The sequence below is a fragment of the Ranitomeya variabilis genome, chromosome 8, assembly GCF_051348905.1.
Source record: "Ranitomeya variabilis isolate aRanVar5 chromosome 8, aRanVar5.hap1, whole genome shotgun sequence".
NCBI classification, from domain to species: domain Eukaryota; kingdom Metazoa; phylum Chordata; class Amphibia; order Anura; family Dendrobatidae; genus Ranitomeya; species Ranitomeya variabilis.
Window position 1 is genome coordinate 119,587,660 of NC_135239.1, and position 22,570 is coordinate 119,610,229.

General features: G+C 44.3%; 1 protein-coding gene across 3 annotated transcripts in view; it reads right to left on the reverse strand.

Annotated features, from left to right (window-relative positions):
- The window catches only part of TXN2 (thioredoxin 2), a 244,687-nt gene that overhangs the window by 172,705 nt on the left and 49,412 nt on the right, over nucleotides 1–22,570 (reverse strand). The window contains exons 1-2 of one of the 3 annotated variants that reach the window (XM_077278015.1): nucleotides 17,300–17,322; nucleotides 10,462–10,730 (exon numbers count right to left, since the gene is read on the reverse strand). In XM_077278015.1, the coding sequence (XP_077134130.1) occupies nucleotides 10,462–10,730 (269 nt within the window). In that variant the 5' untranslated portion in view covers nucleotides 17,300–17,322. Of the gene's footprint in view, nucleotides 1–10,461; nucleotides 10,731–11,073; nucleotides 11,239–17,299; nucleotides 17,323–22,570 lie in introns of those variants that run through there. The other 2 variants (XM_077278014.1, XM_077278013.1) reach the window with 2 other exon arrangements.

Genomic DNA, 22,570 nt, shown 5'->3' on the forward strand with positions numbered 1-22,570 from the left:
TAGGTATAGTTTATTTGTTAGGCAGGGATATAAAATAAAGAAATGGCCTGCAGATCACAGTGCGGAGATGGCGTAAAGCCGGCTTTGCTCCAGCAGCGAAACTGAATCTGTCTCTGAAGCAGAGCAGTTTTCAGCAAGTGACGACTCCTGACGACTCTTCCTCCACGGGATCCCACAACCCGATGGTAGTGGAGTCGTCACTACTGAAGCTTCATAGGCAGTTCCCCCATCGCTGTGTTATTACAACAGTTCATTTTCTCTTCAAATTTCAATATTATTACCAGCGTCTGGAATAAAATTAGATGCCACCATTTTCACCCCTTTGATTTTTCCAAATTTTCGTTACCACAGAAGTCCTACAATTGATTGCCCACCAAACCAATCTATATGCCCGAAAATACATTTCCCAAAATTCCACTGTCTTTCATTCCTGTTGCTGGATCTCCACAAAAATTTGGGGGCCTTATTTCAATAACCTTAGTAAGAATTTTTTTTTTTTTTTTTTTTTACAAAAACACGGTCCACTTCTACTGGACAACAAAATCTGTCCACAGTACCCCTGTATTTGCAGCTGTCATGTCCCAAGCCCATTATGAAGCCCTAATAAGATTCCTCCATTTAAGTGATAATTCCTAAAGTCCCCCCAAAAGCTGACCCCCAACTACGATCGCCTAAACAAATTGAAACCCCTAATTTCCCTCATGCAACATACATTTCTAAATTCTATATACCAATTATCTATATCATGTCACATCCAGGAAACTTATTACAAGATCGTCTCCAGATGGTACAGGACACCAGACCGCATTCATAACATGTATCCTAATATAACAAATAAGTGTTGGAGATGTGACTCCACTGTAGGTAACATGACCCATATTTTGTGGTCTTGCCCCCGAATTCCCAATTTGTAAACAGGACTGTTTGATCTCTTCAATAAATTATTCTGCACTAACTTCCTGAACTCTCCAGAAACAGCTTTACTATCAATATTCCCTATATCCAATTCTACCATTAAAAAGCGACTATTTAGAGTATTTTTATCTGCAATGAGACAGATTATCCCCAGACATTGGAGATCAATCACCCTTTCTTCTAAATTGGAAAGGGTTGAGGAGGTAGATAACTTTATTCACATGGAAGAGCTCATAGTCTCTGACAGTTGGCTGAACTTGGACCTTATGAATACAGTATATGAGAGCTTGGTTACCCTGGACGTCATTCAAAAAAAATCTGAATTTAGCACTTGGCTAACATTGCCATTCTAGTGATTTTGAGCCATTGATATGACACTGAGAATATACAAAATTCCCCTCCCTATACCTTCCTTCTGTGTTGGTCTCTGCGTTCCCCCTGATTCTTCTCTATCGTGTCTCGTCATTTGAATACAACAATTTATTCACATAACATTATACTATACTCTCCCTTTCCAAATAAGTATATGCTGGTTAATATACGTACATTTTGTTGATTGTACCTGTTGTGCAACCTAAATTTGATTTTGATGCATGTTGAAACATCAATTGTAAATTAGAACTTCAATAAAAATATATTGAACCATAATTTCTATGTACCTCAGAGCAAAATGTGGCAGTTGACGAGTGCTTGATGAGTGACAAGGGCCGTCTTGTCATTCCGCCAGTTCATCCCCTCTAAGTGCGTCAAATTGTACAAAATGTGCAAGAGTACAACACATCCACTTTCCTAATGGATGAAGGTATGGACTGCCAAATTAGCACCCCAAACTGCCCCTAGACAATTGGAATCCTAGATAAAATTGTCTGAGAGCTAATAACACCCTTTCTTCACGTGTACACAAACAATTATCATACTAATAGTCCCCTACACCAATCCCTCCATTCTGCAAATACAGGGGCCTGTGGGACAGTCAGGAAAAACAGAGTGGGTTTCAGTCACAGTGGTGTCCAGAGGTTTGGATAAGGGCGCATCATTCTCACTTGCAATTACCAACTTCTTGCAGTAAAGTTGAATGACAGGAAGGATGTGTACATGCTGACCATGCTGCATGCAAACACCACTGTGATGGTCAGAGGCAGGGGCGCCACCACGGACAAACAGATACCAATCTGAGTCACAGATTACAATAAATTCATGGGTGGTGTTGACCCATCAGAACAGGTGCTTCAACCATACTTGGTGAAGTGTAAGACCTGGGCCTGGTACAAAAATATAGCAATCTACCTATCCAAAATTGCTACCTACAACAGATGTGTCCTGTACAAAAAATCCCAAGCAGCGCTCACTTTCCTCTAGTTCCAGGAGAAAATTATTGAGCATCTCATGTTTGACTCGATGGCACAGGAGGAATCCATCAAATCTGAGACTTGCAGAGCGCCATTTTCTTTGCCCCTTCCCACCCAACAATATCCCCCCCAAAAAATGCCGGGTTTATAGGAAGCACGGTAGAAAGAGTGATTTCCGGTACTATTGCCCCATGTGCCCATCCCAACCAGGCCTTTGTATCTCCCCCCGTTTTGAGAACTCAAACCCATCTTATATAATTATTAGGGTTTTTTTTAAATAGTTAACATTTTCTGCTTAGTGGGCCACAGAAAAAATGCTAGTAGCCCCCCGAGGAAGCCGAGGGCGAAACGCGCGTTGGGGCGCGGGTGAGCGCACGTGGTTTTCAGCATGGGTAAGACAATCAATTGGGAACACCGTTCTTGTGGGATATAGTCGCTCTCCTTGTTTCTGTGAGCCTGATGGGCTGTTACTATCATTGCGTTCATGCAATAGACACTGAATAACAGGCAACTATTTGTGACATGCATTAGCACTTTATTATTATCTACTAGATGGCAGCCCGATTCTAAAGAATCGGGAGTCTAGAATCCATATATACTTTATTTATTCAAATGTAAGAATAATACAATTAATAAATAATAGTAAGAAAGAACAAAAAATGGCTGCACTCATCAGCTCTTGACAATTCTTGACAGTACGGCACATTTCTGATTGGTCGCTCGCGGCAGGCGGCAACCAATCAGAAAAGTGCCGCGCACCACGAAGGCATATATCTTTGTCCACCCTGAGCGGGTGTAGGACGCTGGTGACGTCACTTATCTCCGGACATTATCTCCGGACAAAGCCACGGAAGTTGGCACAAATTGCCGGAAGTAGTATTCTAGGCAATTATATATTAGATTTTAATGTTATCAGTGTTTACCTTTGAACGTTTATATTGTATTGTCCTGTCACCAGCCATGTGTACGATTATCGGCCGAAAGCCTCTCTGGAACCAATAATCACCCCATGTAAAGGTATCTTTATAAGTTAAAGATTCAGAATACTATGACTTTTATCATATCCTGAACAGTCAAGTTTTTTATGAACCGTTAAGGTTTTCTGGTTGAAGTAAAAAAAACTCTGAGTGTTTACAGTTTGAAACCATAAAATGTTGAAAAATGATGTCATTCTTGAGTATATCGCTCAATGGTGCTCATAAACGTGTCAAATTTGATCTATAATATACTTTAATATACGTTACTTTAATCTTTAATATACTTAAGAACAGGGCCCCAGACATCACACAGGGGGTCTGAAACAGCGCACAGTGGTCCAAAATATCGCTGTGCTCTGCCTGGGGCCCCATATGCTGCCTGGGGCCCCTGTGCTCTGCCTGGGGCCCCATATGCTGCCTGGGGCCCCTGTGCTCTGCCTGGGGCCCCTGTGCTCTGCCTGGGGCCCCATGTTCTGCCTGGGGCCCCTGTGCTCTGCCTGGGGCCACTGTGCTCTGCCTGGGGCCCCATATGCTGCCTGGGGCCCCATATGCTGCCTGGGGCCCCTGTGCTCTGCCTGGGGCCCCATATGCTGCCTGGGGCCCCTGTGCTCTGCCTGGGGCCCCTGTGCTCTGCCTGGGGCCCCATATGCTGCCTGGGGCCCCTGTGCTCTGCCTGGGGCCCCTGTGCTCTGCCTGGGGCCCCATGTTCTGCCTGGGGCCACTGTGCTCTGCCTGGGGCCACTGTGCTCTGCCTGGGGCCCCATATGCTGCCTGGGGCCCCTGTGTTCTGCCTGGGGCCCCATATGCTGCCTGGGGCCCCTGTGCTCTGCCTGGGGCCACTGTGCTCTGCCTGGGGCCCCATAGGCTGCCTGGGGCCCCTGTGCTCTGCCTGGGACCACTGTGCTCTGCCTGGGGCCCCATATGCTGCCTGGGGCCCCTGTGCTCTGCCTGGGGCCACTGTGCTCTGCCTGGGGCCCCATATGCTGCCTGGGGCCCCTGTGCTCTGCCTGGGTGTAGGACACTGGTGACGTCACTTATCTCCGGACATTAGCTCCGGACATTAGCTCCGGACATTAGCTCCGGACAAAGCCACGGAAGTTGGCACAAATTGCAGGAAGTAGTATTCTAGGCAATTATATATTAGATGGGCATTTCCTGAAGGAAATACATGGTGCTTGAACAGCGCTACCAGCTTTACAGCAGCACTTTTCACACACGGGACTGGGGGGCGCGCTTACTTTTGCACCCGGGGCCGGGGGCGCGCTTACTTTTGCACCCGGGGGCGCACTTACTTTTGGTGGGTGGGGCTCCTCGGCCTCCGATTTGGTTGGTGGGGCCCCTCGTCCTCCAATTTGGTGGGTGGGGACCCTCGGCCTCTGATTTGGTGGGCGGGGACCCTCGGCCTCCGATTTGGTGGGCGGGGACCCTCGACCTCCGATGTGGTGGGCGGGGCCCCTCGGCCTCCGATGTGGTGGGCGGGGCCCCTCGGCCTCCGATGTGGTGGGCGGGGCCCCTCGGCCTCCGATGTGGTGGTCGGGGCCCCTCGGCCTCCGCTTTGGTGGGCGGGGCCGGGCCCCTCGGCCTCCGCTTTGGTGGGCGGGGCCGCTCAGCCTTCGATTTGCTCCGGACATTAGCTCCGGACATTAGCTCCGGACAAAGCCACGGAAGTTGGCACAAATTGCAGGAAGTAGTATTCTAGGCAATTATATATTAGATAATAGTTGTTATTTGCCCTGTACCCCCCAACTTAAGTTCCATGCGGTCTCCACTGTGCCACATATTTTAGTGAGTGCACTTCTGCACCTCATACAAATTCTCTCTGGTTGCATGTACTAATATATAATATATTGTTTAGGTTGGCACTATTTTATAATGTAATGTATTGTTAATAAAATATATATTTTTGTATATCTATCTCTGTGGTTATTTGCTTCAATGCTGTGTGTTATATTAGTGGGCCACAGAGAAGTAATTTTTATGGTATAAGTAATGAAGAGAATATTTTCATTAGACAATCCCATTTTACAATTAATTCCAGGACTTGATCAACAACAAACCAAACTATTATTCACTACTATACATGCCTGTATGCTCCAGAATGTGGACCACACAAATGTTCTTGAAAAAAGTCAAGTGATCTGACAATTCCAGGACTTGATTACTCACAAACATTTTTGTTCATCTTAGTATGACTGTTTTTACGACTATGTTGCTACACAAAATTTTGTTTTCATTTATATTACTTATATATTATTTATATTGGTGATACCGGCATGATCATTTTATTGGAGGATCTCTAATGAGGCTGTTCCGTACTTATACACTCTAAACACTCTAGGCCTTACTGCATGGTTGTTGCCGAACCTCCTGTACCATAAAATACTTTCAGACTTTCAGGATTCTGTAGGGGATTGGTTGTTTTATGCAAATAGCGATACCTACCTAGGTGGGTGGGAGCCTGTTATGGGGAACCAAGTCTATTGACACATTTGTCATATAGGGATTGATGGAGCTAAAAGGACGTTGTACGACAAGTCTCTGAGTCTCGGAAAGTGACTGAAATTCTAGACCTGCTGCTGTTCTTTCATCTTTGGAACAAATTCATGTTTGCTAAATAGTTGGCTGCGTTTTCCTCCACATTTTGCCCTTCATTCCAGTACAGTTTATTCTTCCTGCAACATTATACACAATTATAAGACAACTGTTTTGTTAGCAACACCAAATCAGCAAATGTGTTTTTTAGGAGCATGCCTCCCTCTGCGAGTAGCAATTCCTAGAAGGATTTTCTTGTTCAGTATCTCAATGTCTCTGTAAGGTTTGATTGGGTATTGGAATTCTTCAATTTTACCCTAAAGACCAAATGGTGTGCCATCTGTTATTATAGGCACAGTCGTGTGTCCAGTAGTCACATTGGTTCCGTAATGGATGCATTTGTGAACACTAAAAAACTAGTGCAATAACATTTGGGGTGTGCTCCTCAGAACGTCCAAAAAATATTCATAAAAAAGAGACAGTGAAAAAAATGCAAATTGTAAATTTTTAAACTTGTGTTGCATCAACTAACACATTAAAAAAGTGATATCAAACTACTCCCTACCTCCATAGATAAATACATTACAGGGTACAATTTACAAAACAGACATTTATGTGGGATTTCTGTTGCACTTGAACCACACAGGCTCTGCAAATATTCCAAAATTCACATGGTGACCCTTCCATTTTGAGCCCTGCCATTTGACCAAACAGAACTTTTTGACTATATGTGGGGTATCGCTGTGCTTGTAAGAAAGTGGGTAACAAATTGTGGGGTCCACTTTTTGGTGTTGCCTCTGGCAAAAGTGAGAAATTTGGAGCTAAATAAATATTTTTGTGAAAAAATGAACTTTTTCAATATGACGACCTAATTTTATTAAATTCTGTGTTGTATCTGTGGGTTGAAATTGCTCAATATACCCCTGTGTAAAATCCTTGAGATATGTGGTGTTCAAAATGGCATCACTCTTGTGGGTTTCTACTGTTTAGGCACATCAGTTGCTCTCCAAATCCGACATGGGGTCCGCTCTCGATACTAGCCAATTTTGCACACAAAAAATCAAACGGTGCGCCTTCCTTTCTGAGCCCCGCTGTGTGCCCAAAACAGTGTTTTTTTCCCACATATGGGGTATCAGCATGCTCAGGAGTAATTTCTCAACAAATTTTGTGGTCCATTTTCTCTTGTTACCCTTGGGAAAATAAAAAATAAAAATTGGGTCTGAAGTTAAATTTTTGTGAAAAAAAAGTTAAATGTCCATTTTTTCCTTCTACGCCGCTGCTTCAGTTCCTGTGAAGCATGTGAAGGGTTAAAAAAAAAAAAAAAACTTCTTGAGGCTATGTGCACACTTTGCGGGGTCCTCTGCGGGTTCTCCCGCAGCAGATTTGATAAATCTGCAGGGCAAAACCGCTGCGGTTATCCCTGCAGATTTATCGCTGTTTGTTTTGTGGTTTCCGCTGCAGGTTTACTCCTATACTATTGATGCTGCATATGCAGCAATATGCAGCATCAATAGTAATGTTAAAATTAATAAAAAATGGTTATACAGGTCCTTCTCAAAAAATTAGCATAGTATTATAGTGTTAAATTTCATTATTTACCATAATGTAATGATTACAATTAAACTTTCATATATTATAGATTCATTATCCACCAACTGAAATTTGTCAGGTCTTTTATTGTTTTAATACTGATGATTTTGGCATACAACTCCTGATAACACAAAAAACCTGTCTCAATAAATTAGCATATCAAGAAAAGGTCCTCTAAACGACCTATTACCCTAATCTTCTGAATCAACTAATTAACTCTAAACACATGCAAAAGATACCTGAGGCTTTTAAAAACTCCCTGCCTGGTTCATTACTCAAAACCCCCATCATGGGTAAGACTAGCGACCTGACAGATGTCAAGAAGGCCATCATTGACACCCTCAAGCAAGAGGGTAAGACCCAAAAAGAAATTTCTCAACAAATAGGCTGTTCCCAGAGTGCTGTATAAAGACACCTCAATGGTAAGTCTGTTGGAAGGAAACAATGTGGCAGAAAACGCTGTACAACGAGAAGAGGTGACCGGACCCTGAGGAAGATTGTGGAGAAGGACCGATTCCAGACCTTGGGGAACCTGAGGAAGCAGTGGACTGAGTCTGGTGTGGAAACATCCAGAGCCACCGTGCATTCCCCAGGTAAAGCCACTTTTGAACCATAAACAGCGGCAGAAGCGCCTGACCTGGGCTACAGAGAAGCAGCACTGGACTGTTGCTAAGTGGTCCCAAGTACTTTTTTCTGATGAAAGCAAATTTTGCATGTCATTCGGAAATCAAGGTGCCAGAGTCTGGAGGAAGACTGGGGAGAAGGAAATGCCAAAATGCCTGAAGTCCAGTGTCAAGTACCCACAGTCAGTGATGGTGTGGGGTGCCATGTCAGCTGCTGGTGTTGGTCCACTGTGTTTCATCAAGGGCAGGGTCAATGCAGCTAGCTATCAGGAGATTTTGGAGCACTTCATGCTTCCATCGGCTGAAATGCTTTATGGAGATGAAGATTTCATTTTTCAGCACGACCTGGCACCTGCTCACAGTGCCAAAACCACTGGTAAATGGTTTACTGACCATGGTATTACTGTGCTCAATTGGCCTGCCAACTCTCCTGACCTGAACCCCATAGAGAATCTGTGGGATATTGTGAAGAGAAAGTTGAGAGACGCCAGACCCAACACTATGGATGAGCTTAAGGCCGCTATTGAAGCATCCTGGGCCTCCATAACATCTCAGCAGTGTCACAGGCTGATTGCCTCCATGCCACGCCGCATTGAAGCAGTCATTTCTGCCAAAGGATTCCCGACCACGTATTGAGTGCATAACTGAACATTATTATTTGATTGTTTTTTTGTTTGTTATTAAAAAACACTTTTATTTGATTGGTCGGGTGAAATATGCTAATTTATTGAGACAGGTTTTTTGGGTTATCAGGAGTTGTATGCCAAAATCATCAGTATTAAAACAATAAAAGACCTGACAAATTTCAGTTGGTGGATAATGAATCTATAATATATGAAAGTTTAATTGTAATCATTACATTATGGTAAATAATGAAATTTAACACTATATGCTAATTTTTTGAGAAGGACCTGTATACTCACCCTCTGACGTCCCGATCTCCTCGGCGCTCCACGCGGCGGTCCGGTTCCAAAGATGCTGTGCGAGAAGGACCTTTGTGACGTCACGGTCATGTGACCGCGACATCACCGCAGGTCCTGCTCGCACAGCAACCCTGATACCGGACGGCCGCGTGCAGCGCTGAGAGGTGAGTATATCATTATTTTTTATTTTTATTCTTTTTTTTTTTTTACACCAATATGGTTCCCAGGGCCTGGAGGAGGGTCTCCTCTCCTCCACCCCTGGTACCATCTGCACATTATCCGCTTACTTCCCGCATCGTGGGCACAGCCCCATGCGGGAAGTTAGCGGATTAATGCATTCCTATGTGTGCAGAATCGCAGCGATTCTGCACAAAGAAGTGACATGCTGCGGAATGTAAACCGCTGCGTTTCTGCGCGTTTTTTCCCGCAGCATGTGCACAGCGGATTGCGGTTTCCATAGGGTTTACATGTAAACGCTATGGAAACTGCTGCGGACCCGCAGCATCAAAATCGCCACGGATCCACGGTAAAACCCGCAAAGTGTGAACATGGCATTAATGTGGTTTTGAGCACCTTGAGGGGTGCAGCTTTTACAATGGTGTCACTTTTGGGTGTTTTCTGTCAAACAGACCACTCAAAGTGACTTCAAATGTGACATGGTCCCCTTAAAAAAAAGGTTTTGTAAATTTTGTTGGAAAAATTAGAAATCACTGGTCAACTTTTAACCCTTATAACTTCCTAAGGAAAAAAAAATGTGGCTTACAAAAAATGTGCTGATGTAAAGTAGACATGTGTGAAATGTTATTTATTAACTATTTTGTGTGATATATCTTGCAGATTTAAGGGCACAATTTTCGCAAAGTTTCTGGGTTTTTTTTCACAAATAAGCGCAAGTCATATCAAAGAAATTTTACCACTAAGTTACAATATGTCGCGAAAAAAAAAAATCTCAGAATCAGTGGGATCCACTGAAGCGTTCCAGAGTTACCTCATAATGTGACACTGGTCAGAATTTTAAAATTTGGCCTGGTCATTAAGGTCAAAATTGGCTCAGTCACTAAGGCTACTTTCACACTAGCGTCGTGCACTGCACGTCGCTATGCGACGTTGCAGCGCACCGACAAGAGCTGTGAATGCGCCGCACAACGGGGCAGCGGATGCAGTTTCCAACGCATCCACTGCCCTATTGTGAGGTGTGGGGAGGCGAGGGCGGAGTTCTGGCGCGCATGCGCGGTCGAAAATGCTGCAGACGACGCACCAAAAAATGTTACAAGCAACGTTTTTTGGTGGCGACGGTCCGACGCAACTGTCGCACGACGGTTGCGACGTGTGGCAATGCCTCGCTAATAAAAGTCTATGGAGAAAAAATGCATCCTGCAAGCACTTTTGCAGGATGCGTTTTTTCTGCAAAACGACGCATAGCGACGTGCAGTGCACGACGCTAGTGTGAAAGTAGCCTAAGGGGTTAAGTGGTTGCATGCAGTCAAGACCTACATTGTTTATGAAAAACTTTTGCATGTTTTGCAATTCTATAAAATATATTTTAACTTACTGTGCATGGAAATCTACTATAACTGGTGATTCACTCCCAACAACTCGATCCAGAAAGTCATCTTTGTTCTGAACATTGAACGTCACTCTACAAGTCTGTGATACATGGATGGTACGAGCAGAGGTAAGGACAGGTTTTGCCGAGGCTTTAAATAGCAGACCACGTGTTTGCGTGCACAGGATACGGTAGCCAGGAAGGGGTTGCACTGGACCAGTGAAACTTCTTCCAAATGAAGAAATAAACTGTTTTAACATCAACCTTTGTGCCATCTGGAAAGAGAAATAAATAAATACATTTACAACAGAGTTTTATTTTTATAGAGAAAAGGAGAAAACTGGGAGCAAATAGGTATTTGAACAATAAAAGATACTTTATTGAATTACATATAGATTACATGCTTAGTAGCAAAATACAAAATGACATACATAGATAAATACAGTGCTCAAGGATGTTTTAAAAGAGAGTGGAGAAAACCCCCGGTGTGCGCTGTCAAGAGAAACCACCATGTATATATGCAATTTATAAGGTCTGCTGCTATAGATACAAGTCTAACTGTGATAGCAGAGAAACGCCATGTGGCTTAAGATGACAAATTTAAATAGCAGCGCTTACCAGTAAGAGGCACCAAGACAGGGCACACCGGATGGGGTCCACAAACCGCAACCCCCGACGTGCGTTTCGCCCGCAGAAAGATGGCTTTATCAAGAGGAGATAGAGCCGAGTGTATAAGATGCCCCTTATATACATCCAGTAGGTGCACATGTGGTTAATCATCTGATGAGTGTCAGCCAACGGTAGCGGCTCATTCGGCGCATGCGCGCACCCCACACCGAGCCCGGCGCCACAAGCCGCGCCACATATCGCGGGCGCGCCTGGGAGAAAAACCCAGAGCGCACGCGCGAGATACAAGGACGCCGCCGAGACGGCGGACAGTGAGAGGGGCGCAGCGCAGGCGCGCTACCGCATACCTGGTGGATGTCGGTGAGTGTTCGCGGGATACACGAGCGCATGCGCGCACCACGAGCCGGGCCAGACGTCACAGCAGGTGTCAGGCTTGCGGGAGCGCCTGGGGTGAAAAACCCAGAGCGCACGCGCAAAACACTAAAGACACCGCTGAAACGGATGGCAGGACAGGGTGTGCAGCGCATGCGCTCCACCGCGAAGGACCGACCCAAATAAGGCAAACGCCCACTCCGAAATCCAGAGTGTAAGGGTAAAAGTTTTATTTTTCAGAGTTTTATTTTTGTTGTTTTAACTTTCCACAGTAGGGAGACAGATCTAAGAGGAACAAAAAAAGAAAAGGCAAATGACAACTAAATGTAAATATACAAGGAAGTCACCAAAATGCTTAAAAATTACATTACGCCGGTAGGCTTAGCTCACCGTCGATTTTGGGGGTGACAGATTCCCTTTAACATACAAGTGTGGAGGAGAGTAAACCACTGCCAGACACCTATGGGTGTGGTTTATCTACCAAAATTGCAAAAAAAAGATCGACCATTTGATTTTAAAATGCCCAATCCTACTCTTCCCTAAAATCATCTCTCACAGGAGACTCAAAAAGCATATACGTTAGGTGGCTGGCCAACAGTCAATGCCAGCACTAGTATATATTGTGACCTAATTTGTATTTACTATACAGAGAAGGGAGCTCATCGTAAAGGAGTTGACCACTTCTTTTACACTATGCAAATTGCCTCTTCAGAGACAAAGAGGATTTGAACTCTATAGCGCCACCTGTTGGAAGCAGCCATCTTACAAGTCACAATCAACCCTTTAACGAATCTTGAAATATGACTTAGGATAAAAGCCAAATCAGTATCTCAATTTGCAGACAGGGTGTTTTGGGCTATTGCCCTTCGTCAGTGCAACGTATGAGAACCGATTTGGCTATGAGAGAGGCTCTGGACTGGGGTGTAAGGGGTAACTTTTCTCCTGGTGGAGAGTGACATATCAGCTCTGGCTTGTCAAGGTAAGGAGGCTGATTCGTGGGGCAATGCTCCTCTGGGAAATTTAATATGCAAATTGCTTCTTTAGAGAGAAACAGGACTTGAATGCTATAGCGCCATCTATTGGAAGCAGCAATCTTACAAGTCACTACTGACCCTTTAACGAGTCTTACAATATGACATAGGATAAAAGCCAAACCGGAATCTCCATTTGCAGACACTGTGTTTAGGGCTATTGTCCCTTGTCAGTGCAAAGTATGACCCAATTTGGCTGGGTGAGAGGCTCTGGACTGGGGACTAAGGGGTAACGTTTCTCCTTTTATACTGATAACTTATCCTTGGGATAGGCTATCAATGTAAGAGCTGTGGGGGTCTGACAACCAGTACGCCACCCATCAATCAGCTGTTATCACCTCTGGTAGCAGCCGGATGTACATATGAACATTACAGTTCCTTACACCGTTTTGTGGCTGCTGCTGGATAGAGATGAGCGACCCTTTCAAGTTTTGGTTCTGTTCAGCGAACGTCCCGATGTTTGCCAAACATACCCAAACCTCACTGAATTCAATGGGAGGCAAAATCAAACATATAGATACATCTTAAGGTGGGGACAAAAAGCTTCACAGACAGCTCAAACATTAATTGACCCAGAGTAGAAACAGTACAATTGTGCAGCATGGATGTGTGGTACAGGGCTTGGACCAGCATTTCTAGCTTAAACATTGATCAATAACAAGTGGATAAGTGATAGGTGTAGGCCTGGGGCTCTCTGCCAAATTCAGGCAACACACATGAAGGAGACCAAACTTGGAGTCCAAACGTTTGCCAAAATTAGGGCAGACAATATGAAAAGTGGTATCAATTAACCCACAGTAGAAATTTGATAGTGTCACAGTAGCAGTCAGCCGTGGGCCATACATGAGGTATCAGGGTCTGGGTCCCCATTTACAGCTTTGAATTTACCGTAAGTTTCAATCAAGACGAGGTGGGTGAGGGACCAGTGTAAGGGTATGTTTCCATGATCAGGAAACGCTGCAGAGTCAAACCCGCAGCGTCCAGATGTTAAAGCGTAGTGGAGGGGATTTCATAAAATCCCATCTCCGCTATGCGCTCGGAGATTCAGGTGGCAGACCGGAGTAACCGGACATGCGGCGCGTCTTTATAGACCACAGCATTTCTATTTACGATGCGGAGACGCTCCGTCCCCGCAGAGTAAATTTGCCATTGACCGTCATTAGATGCAATAAAACCGCATCTAATTATTAGTCACATGTGTCATAACTTCAGAAACGCAGCTTACTACGCATGCGAACTAATTTAAATAATCTCTTACCTTGTGACCTCCGGAAGTCCGCGTCCACTGCAGTGCTCCCGATGACTGAGCGCACAGCGAGAACTGCCGTGCACGTGACCACCAGGATTATCTCCGGTCACTAGGCAAGTTCTCACGGTCAGCTGATTGTGAGAACTGCAGTGCAGGTGACTGCCGGAGATAACTCTCATCTACAAGCTCTGCTACATCTGGATGTCAGGCATCCAGATATAGCAGAGCTGGGTTAGTCATGGGACACTCGTTATTAAGGACTACGTCGGAACAGGGAGTATTTGTGTTGGTTTATTATTTTATTTTTTTTGCAGGAGATCGAGAAATTCAGGGAATTAGCAGAAAAATAAAGATGGGAAAACTGTGTGGTGTATTATTTCATTAAAATACTTTATTCTGTCCGTGTTTTTATTTAACCTGTAACAACCATAGGATTAGAAATTGATAGGTGTCTTATAGATGCCTTTCCATTACTAAGCCAGGCTGGATGTCACCTTTTACAATACAAAGGTGACATTAACCCCCAAACTATTACCCTACTTGCCACCACTACAGGGCAAGTGGGAAGAGAGAGGCTAAGTGCCGGAATTGGCGGATCTTAGAGATGTGCCATTCCTGGGGCGGCTATGAGCTGGTGTTTGTAGCCGAGAGGGGAGGAATATCCATGGTCCCTTCCTAGGCTATTCATATTAGTCCATAGATGTTTGCCTAGCCTTTGCTGGTTATTAATCATAGCCCCCCCCCATCCCAAGTCATTTTTTTGGGGTCCCCCTATTTTAATAGCCAGTAAAGGCTAAGTAAACAGCCGTGAGCTAATATTAATAGCCTGGGAAGCTCCATGGGTATTACCCCCTTCCCAGGCTATAAACATCGGCCTCCAGTCGCTGGCTTTCCCTCTGCTGGTTTAGAAAATTGCACAGGAGCCCATGCCATTTTTAAAAAATATATATTTATTTAGTAAAAAAAAAAAAAAAAGGGAAAGGACATTACATATTCCTGTGTGTCCAGTGTCACAATTGCGAGTGTGATGCGAGTCTCTCGCATCAACACCCGACACTGGGGACAGGAGTGTGCGGCTGCATGTATTTCTATGCAGCCGCACACGTTGGTCCGAATGCTAGCTGCAGCGCCAGGTGTTGATGCAAGTTGAGTGCAAGTTTACCGCATTTAATAATAGTCTATGGGAAATTTACGCTGCAGGGATTAAGCATCTTCATATTGTAAATAGACATGCTGCAGTCTGGAAAGACGCGCAGCATGTCCATTTACGCAGTTCTGACGCCTGCATCTTTGAACGCATAGTGGAGATGGGATTTCTTGAACAACCAGTGGGGGGAGCCCCCCCACCATGGAAGGGTGGATCCCAGGACACAGAACAATAGACTCATGTGTTGGCTGATTCAGTTGTGTGGTGACTTGGGAAGGGCTGGGATTTTATGCTGAGGTGAGATCCTGGTGCCAGAGTGTGGAGGGTTAAAAGTTGCCACGTGGGACTGTGTTGTGCCCTCATCTGCTGGATCTATTGGATTCACTCAAGGAGTATTGCTATTTCCCTGGCGTCGGATTGCCGGGTGGCACCCCCGGATCTGCTCCCTTTGTGTGGACTCAGTGTGGACTCATTACGGACGCTGCAGAATTACTTTCATTTGTGTTATCGCAGTTCCCTGTTCCAATAAATCTTGTTGGATTGTTTATCGGCCTGGTGTCTCTTGCTGCTCTGCCGCAAACCCCGTCACTCCAACTTTCAATAAGCTTTATTTCAAGCGACAAAAAAAAAACGCATGTAATGAAAAAAATGCATCAAAAAAGCATGAGGAAAAACGCATCAAAAACGCATCAAAAACGCAGGTGACCTGCCAGTGACCTCAGATGCAGATTTCACCTGCGTCAAATCATGAGCAAATTCTGAGCCAATCCTGTTTCCACTGTCAGGAATGCCTCCGTATTTGCTCAGGATTTGATGCAGGTAAAATCTGCACCTGAGGTCACTGGCAAGTCACCTGCGTTTTTACATGCTTTTTTATACGTTTTTTCCACATGCATTTTTTCATTGCATGCGTTTATTTTGTCACTTGAAATAAAGCTAATTGAAAGTTGGCTACTGGGAAGGAAAACAAAACGTGATTTCCTGTTTGCAGATATATTGGGGTATGTTCCCACTGTCAGTAAACGCTGCGTGTTTGACGCTGTGTACATCCGCAGCATCCAACCTGCAGCGTCCAGATGTTACAGCATAGTGGATGGGATTTCAAGAAATCCCATGTCCACTATGCGTTCAAAGACGCAGGCGTAACTAGACATGCGGCACGTCTTTCCAGACCGCAGCATGCCTATTTACGATGCGGAGACGCTCATTCCTCGCAGCGTAAATTTCACATAGACTATCATTAGGGTATGTTTCCACGTTCAGTATTTGCTGCGGATTGGACGCTGTGTACATCCGCAGAGTCCAATCCGCAGCGGCCAGATGTTACAGCATAGCGGAGGGGATTTTATGAAATCCCATCTCCACTATGTGTGCAGGGTCCCTGCATATACGCACATGTGGCGCGTCTTTAACCCCTTAATCCCATATGACGTACTATCCCGTCAAGGTGACCTGGGACTTATTTCCCAGTGACGGGATAGTACGTCATATGCGATCGGCCACGCTCACGGGGGGAGCGCGGACGATCACGGCGGGGTGTCAGCTGACTATCGCAGCTGACATCCGCACTATGTGCCAGGAGCGGTCACGGACCGCTCCCGGCACATTAACCCCTGGCACACTGCGATCAAACATGATCGCAGTGTTCCGGAGGTACAGGGAAGCATCGCGCAGGGAGGGGGCTCCCTGCGTACTTCCCTGAGACGATCGGTACAAGGCGATGTGCTCACCTTGTACCGAGCGTCTCCTCCCTGCAGGCCCCGGATCCAAAATGGCCGCGGGGCTACTTCCGGGTCCTGCAGGGAGGTGGCTTACCAAGTGCCTGCTCAGAGCAGGCGCTGGTAAGCCAGGAGCAGGGCACGCCAGATCGCTGATCTGACACAGTCCTCTGCAAAGTGTCAGATCATAATAACAAAAAAAGAAACCTCACTAAACGCACAAAAAAAAAAATCAATAATCTATAAAAAAAAATAGACGGAGATAAAGGCGTTCAAAAATAGGACAAAATTAGCCATTCTACGTCAATAAGCATGAGAACATATACACAATAAGACGTATAAAGAACAAAATATAAATTTTATTGTACAGAAAAAAGACAATACACCAAGATAAAAATAGCCACTAGTGTCTGGAAAAAATTCAGACTAGATCTGAGTGGCACCACATTGGGTAGGGGGCAAAAATCCAAAAACGAGTAAATGGCAGAAGGTAACAATGTTATACTAGGTAAAAACACCCATATATCCAAAAAAGACAGTCTGAAATAATACATTTAACAAAGAAAATTTTTTTCACCATAGCTGCATCTATATATTAGAAAAAGGGTCACAGTATAAAGAGACTAATATGATGACAAGACCGCCACATACTGCCAATAAATATCAAGGATACTACATAATAATAACAAAGATGCCTTACCAATACCCAGATAATGGTGCCACTTCCCCTACGCGCATTTCAGCAGCGTGCCTTCATCAGGGGGAGTGGCATCACATCAATCAGATGTCCCTTATAAACCCCAATCGACCAGTGATACAAAAGAAAAAACAACATGTGACCGCATACAAGGAAAAAGGAAGTGCATGCAAAGGATGCTGGTAATTGTAGTTCTAAATGGTCATGTGCCCGATATATACGTCATCTGACTCTAATGGATATAGCCCAAATAACTATAAGGTTACCAGTCTCATCAAGGCAGGGATAAAATAACAAGTCGACAGCGCATATACATCTAAATCAACAAATGATGGTAAAGGCAAAACATCATGTGACCGCAAATGAAGAAACAGGAAGTGCATGCAAAGGATGCCGGTCATTGTAGTTCTAAATAGTCATGTGACCGGCAAAAAAAAACAAAAAAAACCATCATAAGACTCAAATACATGTAGTCCAAATGGCCAAGAAGTCAAACATCTCATGGAGATAAGGGTACAATGGCAGATGAACGGCGCATGTGGCACTGATGGTACCGGTCTGATGTGGCGGACGAATGCGCCGCAGCGAAGAGAACTGCCCAGGACCTCCCACACGAACACACAAAAGTGTGGGTGGGGAGAGACTCCGGAGCGCCACCCAGGGCCGCCGATTGGCACCATCGTCCGCGACACGCCCCGGAATACAGTGCACATGCGCACCAGCCAAAATATGGGGAAAGGTAAAAAATGAAACAAAAAGCAAACAGTGAAGGTGGGCCTGTGAAAAGGACCTGATCACTAAAAAAATATATATAAATAAATGTGATAAATACCCTACTACTGAGGATAAAGTGAATATGCTACCAAGTATTGCATGGATGTGAGTAGGTAAACAAATGTATACCACTATAATGTGAAGATGAATTCTATGGCTAAAGAAAAAGTGCACAATATGGCTAAGGCTACTTTCACACTAGCGTTTTTCTGTAGACGTTGAAAAGCGTCGAATTGTGAAAAAAACGCATCCTGCAAAATGTCCCGCAGGATGCGTTTTTTTCCCATAGACTTGTATTGGCGACGCATTGCGATGGATTGTCATACGTCGTGTACGTCGTACGACGTATGCGCGTCGAAAATTGGCGACACGTCGTCGCGAAAAAACGTTAATTGTAATGTTTTTTGTCTCCGCCTAAATATCGTGTCGCGGCGCATCCTGCGGCATGCGTCGTTGGCTACAATGGAAGCCTATGGGCGCAGGATGCATCGGGACACGTCGTACGACACAATGCAGCGCTGCAATACTTTTTTTACACTGAGCATGCTCAGAAGCAGGATTTTCTAGCCAATTGGCCAGACACCCCCCAAATCTATATAAACCTGGCCTGGGCCTTGAACCCCACATATGCCAGCAAGACCCAGAGAAGAGAAGAAGCCTGCAAACAAGACTCCAGCCAGCCTGCCACAGGACTCCAGCCAGCCAGCCTGCCACAAGACTCCAGCCAGCCAGCCTGCCACAAGACTCCAGCCAGCCAGCCTGCCACAAGACTCCAGCCAGCCTGCCACAAGATTCCAGCCAGCCTGCCACAAGACTCCAGCCAGCCTGCCACAAGACTCCAGCCAGCCTGCCACAAGACTCCAGCCAGCCTGCCACAAGACTCCAGCCACCATAGAGCCAGTGTGAGTATTGCCATTTTTGTGTGCGTCTGTGTGCGTGTGCATTTGTGTCTGTATGTGGTACTGACTAGAGCAAGAGCTTAAAACCTGAATATAACCTGAGGCCTGCCATCGTCCTGCAACAGCCAGTGCCCTGCTAGAGTCCAGATCCACCCTGAGGCCTGCCACTGTGAAGACATCCAGAGGACTGCCAGCCTTTTTTACGTGTGCGTGTGTATGCGTCTTGTGTTTGGGTCCACCTGTGTGCTTTTGTGTATATGCCTTCACCTGCCTGCACCTTATGCCTTCGCCAATCTTATGCCTGTTCATGTGTTATGCTTGTGTTATGCCTGCGCCTGTGTGCTTTCAGGCATGTTTGTGTGCGTCTTGGTGATTGCATGTGCATTCGCCCATGCCTTTTGGTTAATTTCCTTTTTCTGATGTATTTACCAAGTATAGTGGTCTGTGCAGCATGTGGTTTAAATGTGTGAGCGTGTGTCTTGCTTTTTTTTTTTTTGTTTCTCTTGAAAATGTTTTTTTTTTTTTTTTAAATCGGATGTATTTTTGCCAGCTCTAGTGGTCTGTGCAGCATGTAGTTTCAATGTGTGAGCGTGTGTCTTGTGTTTTTTTTTTTTTTTTCTATTTTAAATTGTTGATTTTTTTTTATTACTGTTGAAACCATTCCCAGTTGATGTACTTGTATTTAAAATAAAGAGCATTTTAGCTCCTAATTGTGATAAAAGAAAAAAAGAAATTAATAAAATGTTTTTAAAAAAATGTCCGTAGTATTTTTTCAGAAAGGTAAATTTAAAACTGGTGTATGTACAAATGGTTACACATGCAATACAGAGTTGGTTGAGGGTTTATTTTTAATCAAGGTAATTTTTTAAAGTTTTTTTTTTTTGGGGGGGGGAGGGGGAATTTTTCAAGGGATATTTGAAAATCAAATATGTGGTAAATATCTTTTAACATGGTGGGTTTACATTTAAATTTTTTTGTTTTTTTTTTGTTGGGTGGGTGGAAATGGTTATGTGCTTCGGGTGTATTTCTTTTTGGGTTTTTTTTTCCCTGCATTAACATTGCTCACATCATTAGCAGGGTGGATATTGTTAAACATAACCTAGTTTGGGGGTTTCCTCTAACTATAAATTCTTTATACCTACACATCCACCAGGCACCACAGCCACCTCTGACCACCAGGAACCACAGGCCACCTTTAGCAGGGACCACTGACGTGCACACAGCAAGGCAATTTCCAAATGTAAGTTTTGAAAACCCTAAGGCCGCCGTCACACATGCGAGTTTTACGGACGTAAGAGCGCAGAAACTACGTCCGTAAAACTCGCATAACATACGGCACAATGATTCTCAATGGGTCTAGTCCTATCAGCCGTATATTACGGATCCGTAATACACGGCGTTCTACGGCCATACAAAATCGCAGCATGCTGCGTTTGTCAGCGTATTGCGCAAAAAAATCACCAATGAAAGTCTATGGGGCGAGAAAAATACGGATTCCACACGGACCAGCAGTGTGACTTGCGAGAAATACGCAGCGGTGTTAGTGAAAAGTCGGTAATTCAATTGCCGGCTTTTCATTTCTCCTGCCTAAACCCGACAGGATATGAGACATGGTTTACATACAGTAAACCATCTCATATCCCCTTTTTTTTTTTTGCATATTCCACACTACTGTTAGTAGTGTGTATGTGCAAAATTTCAGCGCTGTAGCTGCTAAAATAAAGGGTTAAATGGCGGAAAAAAAATGGCGTGGGCTCCCGCGCAATTTTCTCCGCCAGAGTGGTAAAGCCAGTGACTGAGGGCAGATATTAATAGCCAGGAGAGGGTCCATGGTTATTGGCCCCCCCTGGCTACAAACATCTGCCCCCAGCCACCCCAGAAAAGGCACATCTGGAAGATGCGCCTATTCTGGCACTTGGCCACTCTTCCCACTCCCTGTAGCGGTGGGATATGGGGTAATGAAGGGTTAATGCCACCTTGCTATTGTAAGGTGACATTAAGCCAGATTAATAATGGAGAGGCGTCAATTATGACACCTATCCATTATTAATCCATTTGTCTGAAAGGGTTAAAAAACACACACACACATGATTTAAAAGTATTTTAATGAAAGAAACAAACAGGTTGTTTTAGTATTTTATTGTTCTCTCAATCCATCAGGAACACCCTCGCTTGGCAAAATAATAAACACACAATATACATACCTTCTGATGTCCTATCACGTCCCACGAGGTAATCCATCTGAAGGGGTTAACTAATATTACAGGCATGAGCTGCGATAAACCACTCGCTCGTGCCTGTAATCCCCGGCTGCTGAAAGGAAAGCAGAGTGATCTATACTTACATTCAGTCGCGGTGATGCGCCCCTGCTGGATGTTCTCATGAACTGCAGCCTGGGAACTTTTTCCCACGCTCCAGGTCATATGAGGACATCCACCAGGGGGCGCATCACCGCGACTGAAGGAAATGTAGGTCAATGACCTACATTTCCTTCATTCGCCGGGGAATTACAAGCACGAGCACAGCTGCATTTGCAGGGCTCCTGCTTGTAAATTATTTTAACCCCTTCAGATGGATTACCTCGTGGGACGTGACGGTTCAACAGAGGGTATGTATCTTGTGCATTTATTGTTTTGCCAAGCGAGGGTCTGCAAATGGATTGAGAGAGCAATAAAATATTAAAACAACCGCTGTGTTTATTTCATTAAAATACTTTTAAATCATGTGTGTGTGTGTTTATTAACCATTTCATACTATTGGATTAATAATGGATAGGTGTCATCATTGACGCCTCTCCATTATTAATCTGGCTTAACCCCTTCATGACCCAGCCTATTTTGGCCTTAATGACCTTGCCATTTTTTGCAATTCTGAACAGTGTCCCTTTATGATGTAATAACTCGGGAACGCTTCAACGGATCCTAGCGATTCTGAGAATGTTTTTTCGTGACATATTGGGCTTCATGTTAGTGGTAAATTTAGGTCGATAATTTCTGCGTTTATTTGTGAAAAAAATGGAAATTTGGCGAAAATTTTGAAAATTTTGCAGTTTTCACATTTTGAATTTTTATTCTGTTAAACCAGAGAGTTATGTGACACAAAATAGTTAATAAATAACATTTCCCACATGTCTACTTTACATCAGCACAATTTTGGAAACAACATTTTTTTTTTGCTAGGAAGTTATAAGGGTTAAAATTTGACCAGTGATCTCTCATTTTTACAACAAAATTTACAAAACCATTTTTTTTAGGGACCAACTCACATTTGAAGTCAATTTGAGGGTTCTATATGGCTGAAAATACCCAAAAGTGACACCATTCTAAAAACTGCACCCCTCAAGGTGCTCAAAACCACATTCAAGAAGTTTATTAACCCTTCAGGTGTTTCACAGCAGCAGAAGCAACATGGAAGGAAAAAATTAACATTTAACTTTTTAGTCACAAAAATGATCTTTTAGCAACAATTTTTTTATTTTCCCAAGGGTAAAAGGAGAAACTGGACCACGAACGTTGTTGTCCAATTTGTTCTGAGTACGCTGATACCTCATATGTGGGGGTAAACCACTGTTTGGGCGCACAGCAGGGCTCGGAAGGGAAGG